We start from the raw sequence: 12,905 nt of genomic DNA, 5'->3' as shown, positions 1-12,905 counted from the left end.
GCAATGTATTGTACAATGTAAAATGATTACACGGATGAAGGTAAATTAAAGCAAAATTGAAGGACTGTTTAAAACATAAAAGCCAAATTGATTTGATTTTTAATTATTATTATAAGTCAGTTCTACAGGCCTTTTATCTTTCTCCTCTGAAGGACACATCCAGAGAGACACCTCCTCATGGTGGTAGGAAAATTGAGATAATCTAACAGGTTAACAGGGTGTTTACTGTATGTTACATAGTGCTCTGCTTAGTGAATGCATGCATGCTTACAGTCCTAACTTTGACAAGAATTACATCTTTGTCTAGCACAACCAAAGACCTCAAAATTGCTATCAAGCTAACTGTAACCTCTCCTAAGTCGGCACAAAGATAATACAAATAGTATAAAGTCACTGAGATTGCAAACAGTCTCTAATGTCTAGGACTAATATCTTGACAGTATCATGCCATTAAGTTCATTAGGTTCCATCGAAGCAGAACTGAGAAAAAACAACTTTCAAAAACTATAACCCACTTTTATTTCCTTCAGATTCTGTAATATCTCACCTCATTTAAGACAGGTTGCCAAGTTTGGAACAGGCAGTTGTTATTAATTATATCTAACCCTGTACTTTCTTCTGAGAAGGCCCTTTTTAATATCATGCCATCCAGTTAACTCAAACAGAAAACAACTTACAGATTTTGAAGTGGTTCACATGTAGTAGGGTCTTATAACCAGATACTGTTGTAGTCTGACACAAGTGACCAGTGCTGAGCGACAAAGTGTTTGTTCCTTTTAAGAATTTAAGTCCCAATAATACTTCATTTAATGTTACTTTAAACATGACCATCACTGTCCAAAATCTCTCTCTGGACTTCCGTGGTAGTAATAAATAAACAAATCAAAAGACTCAAAACAAAATCTAAAACCATTGGAGAGTATACTATATTTAATTTTTCCAGGACTGTTTTTTAGCTCTAAACTGGCTATAAACTGGGAATCTAATTGGAAACAGGGCTCAACAAAAATCAAACAGCTTGAAACTGGTAACTGGTAACAAATCACCTTTATGTAGTGCCTATTAATTGGTATATACTTTAACCAAGGGAGAAATAGTACTGTATATGTGTGCATTTCATAGAAGTACTACTATAAAATTAATACTGGACATGCTGTTTAATGTTTGTTGTCTTATGCAAACTTATATTCCCCATTTGAAATGAAAAAAATATATAAAAGCTTATATGTTTAACTGGTCATTTAAATTTCACTCTAATGAAACTAGAAGGGTGTGCATTCCACTCTCAGGCAGAAGCCAGGAGACAAATTTCAGCTCGTCTGAGACAGGAGAACAGAAGCAAAGAAATGTGTAACACACTCGCAGATGACTGTCCAGTTCGTGAAAACAAGGAGACAGATTGAGAGCTGGGTTTATGTAGGCAATACGTTATCATGGCTCGTGTCAGGAGACTGGCATGTCTTAATATAAGCCCTCATAAGAAAGACTGCTCTGTGAGGGGAATTAGAAGAGAATTTCAGGCATAATGATCACCTAATCAGCCCTCAACTTGCTGATAATTTCATTTACATATCAAAGAGAAAGGAAAATAACATGTGTAAGAAGCTGACATACAGTAATAGAAAGTTACATCTCAAAAGAAAAAATACCTCAAAAGTTGAGCTATCATAAAACAACTAGAATAGGACAAATCAGTACGAAAGGTCTAAAGAGGAAACTGAGAAAAGTATATGGAGGAAAGTGAAGAAAGTATAGTTAAGTGATACACTGTTTACTTCTCTGCTTTGAGAAGAAGTCATCTACTGTATAAAAAAACAGACAGTTTAAGCACCTACCAGGAAAATATGAAGCAAGTGAAGTGTAGGATTGTAGGTTTTCTGATGCAAAATCACCAGAAGATAATGAGAAGCAAAAAAGTGCATTTCTAAGGGGCAAAAAGTATTTCATTCTTCAACATCGCACAATACTCTTAGAACGATGATGTGTGGGCCAAGAGATTGTCAACATTTTAACGCTTGTTCACATACTGTAGATGGACTACACCTCCTAAAGGGCTCGTCACTTCACAGATCTTCATCATACTTAAATTATACTGAATAAATGTACAGTAACATCACCATGAAAATGATGTCTACAAGCAGCATGAACATTCTTCAGGAGAAGATTCAGGTGAGGGAAGCAAAATAGATGTTGACATTCTGTTACAAATATGTTAAAATGCCTTGAATAAGTGTACCTATGATTGCTATTAAGGTGTAATATTCCATCCATCCATTTTCTAACCACATTATTCAATACAGGGTCACGGGCCAGAGCCCATCCCAGCAAGCTACAGGCACAAGGCAGGATATACTCTGGACAAGACACCAGTCAACCAAAGAGGAGCAATATTTTCAGTGGAAAATATAATTCCAGTGAATAATACTGCACTCTCTTTAGAACACAGAAAGGGACTTTTATTTTAAATCAATAGTTTATGCAGGTTACTCCTATCAACGTTGTACCTCAACAGGACTTACATGTTACCCAATAATTTAGGCCACCACAGTACACAGAATCAGCATGATATTTTCCACTAAACATCTATGCCAGAAGTTACTGTAGCAAACACATTTCAACATTTAAAAAAAAGCAACAGATAATTGTAGAGATCAACACTTCATATTTCTCAAAGTTAGTCTTAGTATTTTGGTATACTTTAGATTGTGATTATAGCACTGAAAATAGGCCAAGTGTTGGAATAATTTAAGAGCAGCCCAGCCATATTTTGAAACGTGTTACCTAATAAACTACTGCTTAAAGACATAGATTTCAAAATCGGTGGCTACTCCAAACCTGCACTGCAATTTCCCTCACGGGATCAATAAAGTATCTATCTATCTAAACCTTTTTTTTCCCCAAAGAACAACATAGATTTGGAGGAACAGATAAAAGCCCAAAATTATGTTTGTTAATGCTTTGAATTAAAACGTAATTTATGATGTAGAGCTAGCAGCTGCATTTTAACAGATCAGTGACTTTTTTTAGCCAGAAAAGGTATGGCTGCTTTTGTTTAACAAAATAGGACAAGAAAAACAGAAAACAACTGATACACAGCGAAACATATTATGTCACATATGCGCCTTGTCAACATAAATGCTCTAACAATTCTTCTGTGTAACAGCCTCAAGCATGAAAATTTTGTGACTAAAATGAAAAAGCCTTTTCAGCCATAAAACAACAATCACAAAACACAGACAATAAACAATGTTTAATTGTGCTTTATCTAGTAGTTGAACTTAAGATATCACCAAACCAAATATACCGTATTTAAACAGGGGTAAAGATAACCGTAGTAATTGTAAGATTACAAATAGTCGTAGTATGAGAAATGAGAACAGAGTAGACGCATAGTTGTTTCATTAAAAAAAAAGTTTCCACCATGAAATACAGTAGTGAGGTGAAATATGCGATGCTTTAAAACATCTCTCTGCATTCAATGATATACAGAGAAACAGAGATGCACTGAAGTGTCACTGTAATAGATTGGTCCTTTCCCCAGTCTTTTTGAACTCTGTCTTTTGATAAAATACCTGCTGAAGTGAGAATAGAGCCTTGTTTAGCTTCGATATTTTTGGCCTCTGAAAAAAAAGTTAAGATTCCCCAAAGACGATTTAATATTAAATTCTAAACAATTATCTTTCACAGATAATAAAAGGAGAGAAAAGCACACACGGGGTGAACGAATAATATTCTGTAAAAGCCCCAAACACTGTGGATAAATCAAAAGTAAGAATAACAAGACGCAACTTAGTTGCGGATCTTGGATCAGAAGTTTGGATAAACATTATTCAAATCTATATTTAACCAGAATCGGAGCTCAATATAAGTAAACTGCTAAAACAATCAATAAACAGTAAACTAAAAAACGAAGGCATACTGTATTTGAATATGTACGTATACAGCAAAATGCATTACTATAAAAACTTCAAATACTTATTGATTGTTTTGATTCCGTTACGATATTACTTTTTGTTTATTTACCTTATTTTATTTACCATTAATATGCAAAATGAATAGGTAGTGTTTTTTTTACAATGGAACTCGGTATTTGGCTGGAGTGTGTCCAACGCATGTCAAATTTATTATTTTTTATTTCGTTAAAAAAGTTGTAAAGACATGACAGCAGGAATATTTGACAAGACGTAGGTTTTGACACAAAGCTCATGCTACCTTACAGCTCGGTTTAAATAAATGTAACACAATAAGACGTCGTTTACTCCTTTTATATATTTAATCCTTTTAATTTACAAGATGTTAAAATGGCCATATTTTCCCAGTTGTTGTTTTTTTACCTTCTCACTTCAATTATCGTTAAGCACTGCAGCGCTCACGACTCACTTTAAACTAAAAAAAAGGCGAACGATTTCGTTTCCTTACCTTTCGTTATCAAAAACACAAAAAGAAGGAGTAAAGTGGTTTTCCCCGTAGAATTCATCTAGCGTGGAATGAGTCAAAAGAGTATTTTGCTGGAAGCAGATGAGAATACAGGCTGGGATGTACAGTAGCAAGCTTGGTGAGCGGCTGATGGAGCGCTCTCTGATACTGATAAGTTCATGTTGTCCCACCCCTCAGGCACAACCTCTCTCTCGGTCTTCTTAAAGGGATGCCAGTGAAAAATAACCTGAACGCCTTCTCGGATACTAAACTAAAAACCTTGATGTCTATGTTATTCAGAGTGAGAATAAATGGCTGTGATTTTTAAACAGACTAAACATACAGTATATTTTATATTTCAGCGTATGTGTTACAGTATGTGTTCACATGAAAGTAAACTACGTTGTACGTTGGTGAAGAAGAAGGAAGAATTCTAGGAATAGATAAACCAAACACACACGGGGTTGCACAGTATGTGTTTTTGCCATTTAATACACAGGTGCAATCAAATATCCGGGAGCCTTCAACAGTGTCTTCTTTTTTCTGTGGCATGTTTTAATATTTGTAAAAACAGCTTGCACATTGCCCTCGCAATGACGAAAAAAGTGTAAAGAAAAAAACTTTCATGCAGACTTCGTTCCACTTGAGACTTCTCACCAATACTATTCTCTTTCGTGTTCACCGTCAACGACTGACTCCCTGTTCAGAAGTCAAACGGATTCACTGTCTTTCCATTCCGCCAATACAGCTGTTGTTTCAAAGTTGTTTCAATAACGGTTTTCTGAATCGTTCACAATGTCATGACGGGAATAAAGTTTGAAAGGCAGGTTTATTTCAGACGTTGAATGTTCCAAAAAAGTAATGTTTTGTGTGCTTTATTAAGTGCCTTTTCATTTCAGCTTGTTGCATTATAACGCGACTACAGCTAAAATGGCATCATTGCTTATACAGTATATACAGTAGATATATTATAGGCTTCTTTATGTGTGTGCCTATTGCATAGATACAATGGTCTACAGTAGATTATTTGCTTTTCAAATTGCACATCATTGACTTTTGGCAAACAGTCAACTATCTCCCTGTCTTTAAAAAATATCTTTATATCTCTAACCATCTCTATGAGCTAACATGACAGAGATGTTTGGATTGTATATACAATCTCATACACACAAGGTCCAACACGGATACAATCCTTGTGGCTCATTATTCGCAGTCCAAGTGTGCCCCAGTGATAATGCGAAAAGAGTCACAAATCTCATTACCTTCTTTTAAACGTTGACTTCTGTTGTCTAAAGGTACCACCGCTCAAATACTGGACGTCACTGCCTGTGTGATGAGTGCAGCTCTCCCTGCCCTTGCCAGGATTTCATCTTAGTCAGTTGTGAGCTTAGAGCACGCATAGTACTCCTCTCGACATTGGATACTACCAGCACACCAAAAGCTTGGTCTTCGGCCACAGCAGGGTTCTCCAGTGCCTTGATTTCAGATGGGAGTGACATCTCACAGATTATGAGCCCTGTTACCCATACAGTATTTATGCCACCTGGACCATGTTGGTATCATCCTGACTATGGGACACCTCAGGGCTACACACCCACCTCACTGTCCCCTTGTCCATTCCTCTCCCTTATGAGTGATTGTGGGCAGGTTCAGGCTCACTGGACAAACACTGACAGCAAATTCTTTTTGTTATTTTGCTCAACACTGCTACTGTAATGGCCCCATACTCCCACCCCTTTAATTCAACAGATTATCATCATCCCACCCTGCTGTTTGTTTTAACAAAACCTTATGTCATAGGGTTCCATGTCACCCCATTGAAACAGAGCCTGGAATTCTGCGGTGGCAGAGAACCCAGTCTTTCTGAGTAGTGGAGTGGAGCTGCTCATGCATTTCATGACTCCCACCAGGAGCAGAGCTGAGCTGCTCTCTTCACACTAGTATCCACTGCAGGCAGCAGTGGGGCAGGCTGTCAGCATTTCATCTAGGCAAGTAGGCTGCCTACTAAATCTAAAGGAGTAAATGCTTCCAATCTTGACGTGTACAAAGCCGGATATCGTGGCGACCAATTCACTATAATTTGTAAATGTTCCTCTAGTGGCTGCTTCCTGGGGTATCATTTTTGTTCTGGTGGGGCAGTGTATTGCAAAATCCCGAAAAAACATCAAAAGGCTGCAGCAGAAACTCCTTAGCTTGTTGTGCTTTTGCTGGCAAACACAAAGGAGGTCAGGCCCTAAAGCTTGTGTCTGTGTTTTAGTCATATCTTAAAAATGATTGCTGACACTTCAATATTGGAACTGGAAATTGTAAAACATGAACAGAATGTGATTAAGGTATTGTATCATCTTTGTACTACTTAATGGAATAATATTGAACTTTATTTTACATACAGGTAGCACATTTAAAACCAATCATCTAAAACATTTGTACAATGCATAAAAAAACACATCACACAAAATAAAACTAAAGGAAATTGCCATTACAATACAGCAGATACAGGAGTAACATGAGTAAGGTCAGTAAGGCAATATGACTTGCATTTCTGATTTCTTTTCGGATGACATTCACAAACTTTGGGGCACAGCAAAAAAAAGTCCTATCACTTATACAATTTGGACAAACCGTGGAAACAAAGGTCATGCACAGGGAAGTACAGTAAATACAGGATATCAGCTAGATACATGTAGAGCTTTAAACCTAAGCAGAAATATGTTAATATCAACTTTCCAACCTGAGAGAAAGCCATTGAAGGATTTCTAGACAGGAGAGATACTGTACCTACTGTAGTTGGGATAACAGTTGAAATCAGAAAATTTTGTAACTTACTGTGTTAGGAATAGCGTATAAGACTCTTGCAGGTGAGGCATTGCTATAAACAGCACAGACTTAAGACATGGATACCATAGGACACAACCTTGCAATACTTCTAACAAAGAAAAGCAAAGTGATTGAAAATCACTCCCGAATTCTTCTTTTGGATCATAATGAATTTATGCAGGTTTACAATAACATCTCTGTCATCTTAATTAAGATGTAAATCATTTTGTGTCATCCAAAGTCTTATTTCAGAAATGCAAACTAAGAGTACTGTAACAGTTACCTTGGTGAGGGATTTATTGTGGATATAGAGCTCAGTATTATCTGCATATACAGTAAATGACAATTATGTGATGGTAATCGTTACTTTGACAAATGGTAAAATGGTAAAGTACTGAGTAACCCAGGACTGTGTAGCCCACCCACTCTCAGAACAAAAAACATCAAGATAAATAATAAGCACTTAGCAAGGTATGATTAGTAACCATTTAAAGGCGATAACAGGGATTACAAAGACACCTGTCAATGAAACAGCAATACTTCACTAAGCACAGTTTCTATTAGTGCTGATTCACCATAGCACTCCATGTCCTCGCCATTTTTTAATTATTCCATACTGTATATACTTGTATTAAAGGAGAATGCTTGTTTGTCCGTCTGTGACCTAGAGCACACTCAGGACAAGCTGTAATTATGCATCTTGCTCTTACTTGTATTAAAGGCAAAATGCAATGAAAAACAGCATGTGAGCTCTCAGCCAATTACAGCGTGGCATGATCTGTATGTATATTGTATGACTAGTGTCATTTTAATGGTTCTCCTGTTTCTCTGTGTGTGCAGGGCTCTGCTGTGGTCTTGATTATTTTTCCTTATTGAAGTTCATGTGAGCCACAGCCTAGCCATCGTAGCAGAAGTACTATAGCTCATTTAATCAGTTTCCTACCTCTTCCTAACATGTAGGAGTGAAGGCAGACAATGCTTTATCTATACAAACTCTGACTGAATGCTTTGGTGCATGAGCCAAATATGCCTTCTTTAAACTAAACAGCAATTTAAAAAGAAACCTCCTCTACATATCTCATTGATTTTGTAACTACACTCTGTGGCAAAATGATCAGTAATACCATAACTGATACCCCAATTAAGCCCTCATACAACATATCGCTTATATGGAAGACATACTGTACTGTACAGTACCTGGCAGACAGTCATTGGAATGCATTTCCATTGAACACATGGTATAATTGCCTCTTTTAGTACTGATTCTTACAGCATTAAATTCTCTGCAACAAATCCCCAGTGCTAAGCAAGGTAATGTTGTTGGCAGAATGTTATGACTCACAGTATTGAATGCAGTAGAGATCTAAGAGAACTAAAATAATGTACCCAAAACGGCTGCCATGAGGAAGTCATTAGCAATTTTAACAAGAGCAGTTTTAGGGCTGTGTAATTCTTTAAAGCCCAACAGAAAGGGTTTAAAATGTTTATTCACAGTAGGTGCAATTCAGTAGCACTTTCTGATATACTGTATTTGCAAAAGACATGTTTGAAATGTGCCAAAAATGTTTATGAACTTAACACTTTAGAGTCTCCATCAGCTTAAGATAAGGAAGCCATGGCTGTTTCTTTAAAATGGGCAACATCTTTTAAGGAATTATCAGTAAACATTATGCTTGCAAATGTCTGATATTTTTTAAACAATAATACTAATAAGCAGAAAAGGTCAAACAAAAAAAAAAATAACCCAGGAAGGACTGACCTACACTGATCTTGGATGGTCAGGAAACTCAACAAAGAAATATTTAACCGAACATGCATTAATATATAAATTTAAGAGGAAAGTTGCAGAATACATAAGCCTATTTTTAGCACAGCCCCAGGAACAAATACAGGATGCGACAACACAATGTATGATATCTGAGAATATAAAATGAATCTAATATCAGAAAATGTGTAAAATGTGTTGTGAGATTAATAATATTACTCAGGAGCACATCAAGGTGGTCCCAAGAAAATCTCAGTAGTTTTTTCTTTCACTTTCTACACCTACAGAATCTAGCACCAATCTGGCCTCAGTTTCATTTTTCTGCAGAGATAGAAGTCCCTGAGTATTACATTTCATACTGTATATCGCATCATGAAATCTTCAGATTTATTTCTGTCAAATTTTAGAATTCACCATATATCAGATCATTCATACAACATCAAGGTATACTGTAAGGCTGGGGCACCTGTTTCTATGCAACAATCACAAAACATTAAGTTCTTCCTCACAGACTAAAGGACCTGGTTTTCTGGGGTGTGTTTCTCAGAGACATTGGAAACTTTGATTTTGCCCTTTTTGTACTTATGCAATTACAGTATGGCATCAAATGGGAAAGCACACTAAAACTGGGTCCAGGTGGTATTCATTATGAAGGTATTTTATCTGGCAGATGCCCCTTCCTTTCCCCTCATACAGTATTTCCAATACAGACATTCACACCTATACAAATATCATAAAGGATAACTACCTTTAATGCATTTTATTTATGCTGTAATTCACATGGTAATTCTTTCTGTATTTACTTCTTCACTTTGCATAATTTACTGTACCCGGCAGTGCTTTTATTTCACTCCGCATTGCGTGCTGGTGATGTTCCCTGGACACAGAACTCCCGCTTCACCTCCTACACAAAATGCTGAAAGTAAAGAACAACAGCTATGGTGTCTGCTCATTATACCTATTTATTAAGACATTTATATAATCCTCTGGTGATTAGTGCTATTGGGAAGAAGGTAATCTGTGTTGTTCTTTAAGAAACTGCAACCACCAGACGATTTATTAGTTTTATTGACTGAATATATTATATTATTAATGGGTTTCAATGACATCCTATTCTGCAGATTTTTTTCAATGGGTGCAAAAAGAACTTGTTTTCCTTATAGTGTGCAGTACTGTATGTCAAGGTGTGGTTTGCTCATTCATGGCTGCAGGAACATTCCTTGCCCTCTAATGATGTAGTTGAAGAACGACTCTTCTTGTGGTCTGTGCAGCAGAGACAAGTGTGGCTTGTTTGGTTACTGCTTCCAAGAAAGTCTCTCTGGGTGTGGTCCATGTGGGGTTGTCCACATCACAGGGAGAACTCTACAGAACAGGGAACTGTGGAGGACTCTGTTGAAATGCGCTAAGATTCTTCACCTTCATCTTCTTCTGTCTTTTGACTGGGACTGTCTTTAACTTTGAGGCCCTTTGTGGGAATGGGGAGATATGGGAAAATATGAGAAAGTTGTATTTCTCTTTGTTGTATTTTTCCCCCAAAACAATAAATTACAAAAAAAAATGTTCATGGAAGGAAAAATAATGTTTTTCAACATCATTGCCAAATACCCTGACCTGTTTTCATTCAGGAAATTATGTTTACTGTTTATATCTGAATTAAATGAGTTTACTGAAGATCTCCGGCACCAGATTTATTTCTTATTGTCCACATAAGCGTGATTAACGTGACTCTTTTTGCAGTGGAATTTAGATAGGTCCAATTAAAAATAGCTAGAGAATGAGCTTTCCAAACAGAACAATGTGAAATTCCGTGGATTAAAGTAATAAATAATGCAATAATATTCACGTTAAAGGAGAATTGACTGTATCTATTCTTTAAATGGACAGATATGTTTAAAGATCTCCCCTGTTTTCTGCAAAAAAGCCTGAGCTCTTATTAAAACAAGGTTTTGATTTTCTAGGAGGAATGCATTAAACTATGTCCACTTGAAGAGAAAGGCAGTTCGATACCAAACCAATTTCAAACTGCAACAAGTAAAGGTACAGAAACCATATTATTAATTACCATATAGACAATTTTCCTACTGTAGTTATGAGCATTGCAAGATACAGTTACATTAAGATTACTTAGAAAGTGAGTGGTGTTCAACTGGAACAAAAGGGGCAACATGGACCTTAAATCACGAGATTGTGTTCACTTCAAACATTAAAGGTGCTGTACCAATTGTAGATGGCCTACTGTAGTTACAGTACGCGCTAAAATGTTTTAAATTTTGATACAGACACAAAGCAAAATTAAAGCAATGCCTTTAATAATACTTTCACTATTAACATTTGCACAAAATTAGTTAGTAAAATAATAACAGCCTAGCATTACAATAACAGAATTAAAACAGACCTTGCCAACTCATAAAAGATGTCATGCTAAGTGGAATGATTACACAAGCAATGTGACACTCCAGTTTCTTTTTATTATGATAATAGCTTATGGTGTTTGTCAAAACCTGCAAGAGGATGTATCAGATCATAGAAAAAATACTACATAGAAATGTCCTCTCAAGTAATAATTTTCTTTCTCTGTACACTGTATGTACTGTAGGAGCTGAGGTTTTATTTTAAAGCAGACATACACCTATTTTAGTTAAAGACCTGGCAGCCTGGTTCTCAGGCCTTTTCTACTTGTGGTCTGAACTGTCTTATCCGATTCACAAACACTTTTGCCTAATATAGAGCTATCCCAGATAATGGTACAATCAGGTCAAAAAACGGAAAAACACTGCCGTAGTTTTATAAGATAAGTTGGAGAATCTTGTCTGAACTTACCACCCTCTTACACTGTATAATACATATACAGTACGTATACTGTATATAACATACAGTACTACCAAAAGGACAAGATAAATAAATAATGACATTTCCCTTCTTGTGAATTCATAATAATAATTATAATTAATTAATAAAAATTGCTTACATTTATACAGCGCTTTTCTGGACACTCCACTCAAAGTGCTTTACAGGTAATGGGGAATCCCCTCCACCACCACCAATGTCCAGCCCCACCTGGATGATGCGACAGCAGCCATAGTGCACCAGTACTCTCACCACACACCAGCTATTAGTGGGGAGGAGAGCAGAGTAATGAAGCCAATTCATAGATGGGGATTATTAGGAGGCCATGATTGGTAAGGGCCAATGGGAAATTTGGCCAGGACGCCGGGGTTAAACCCCTACTCTTTTTGAGAAATGCCCTGGGATTTTTAATGACCACAGAGAGTCAGGATCTTAGTTTTACGTCTTATCCGAAGGATGAATTGACCAAAAACTGCAACATCTAACATTTTAAAGGGTAAAATTTCAGTAAAAAGAACTGTAAAACTTTCCAATTTCAATCTTTTCAATCTTCTGTTAGTGAGAGTGCCCAGGGAAGCGATATAGAAGTGCAAGGAATTATTATTATTTTAAAATGTTCTTAAGAAAATACAGGACATTAGAATAAAGATTTAAGGTCCCTTTGCTTGTTTATTGGTACAAAACTGTTAGCACATCTAGCAAGCTTTGAGTGGTCTGTTTCAAATGCCGAGAGCATAAGGCTGTGGAGAAGGGATAAACCGTTCCAGTGGAACATTAAACAATTTAAACTTTCTCCCAAGTGTTGAGTTTTTAAGTATTCAAGGAGAAATTACAAATTAATTCAGCTGACGCTTTAAGTCAGAGCAACTTACTGAATATCTGTATGGCTGAGCCCTTTTTTCAACCTTTCAGTTAAGAGTGCAGCACACTAAATAGGTTTTCCTCATGTCAAATAAAACCTGCTGCATTCTGGAATTTGAGAACTAAAGTTAGCCCCTGATATACTGTATAAGGCTGGCGAAGGTGGGATTTTAGAAAAATGAACCTGGTCAGTTCTTGA

The 12,905-nt window shown here is 36.5% G+C and overlaps 1 protein-coding gene across 1 annotated transcript in view; it reads right to left on the bottom strand.

Annotated features, from left to right (window-relative positions):
- The window catches only part of chrna6 (cholinergic receptor, nicotinic, alpha 6), a 41,112-nt gene extending 36,551 nt beyond the window's left edge, over nt 1–4,561 (bottom strand). Inside the window, exon 1 of the mRNA XM_088939137.1 lies at nt 4,420–4,561. Coding sequence (XP_088795263.1) covers nt 4,420–4,477 — 58 coding nt within the window. The 5' untranslated portion in view covers nt 4,478–4,561. The remainder of the gene's footprint in view (nt 1–4,419) is intronic.
- Between the last annotated feature and the right edge of the window lie 8,344 nt (nt 4,562–12,905).

This window comes from Atractosteus spatula, chromosome 1 (genome assembly GCF_055471065.1).
Source record: "Atractosteus spatula isolate fAtrSpa1 chromosome 1, fAtrSpa1.hap1, whole genome shotgun sequence".
NCBI lineage: Eukaryota > Metazoa > Chordata > Actinopteri > Semionotiformes > Lepisosteidae > Atractosteus > Atractosteus spatula.
The sequence above is the reverse complement of the archived record's forward strand: the minus strand, read 5'-3'. Positions and strand labels throughout refer to the sequence as shown.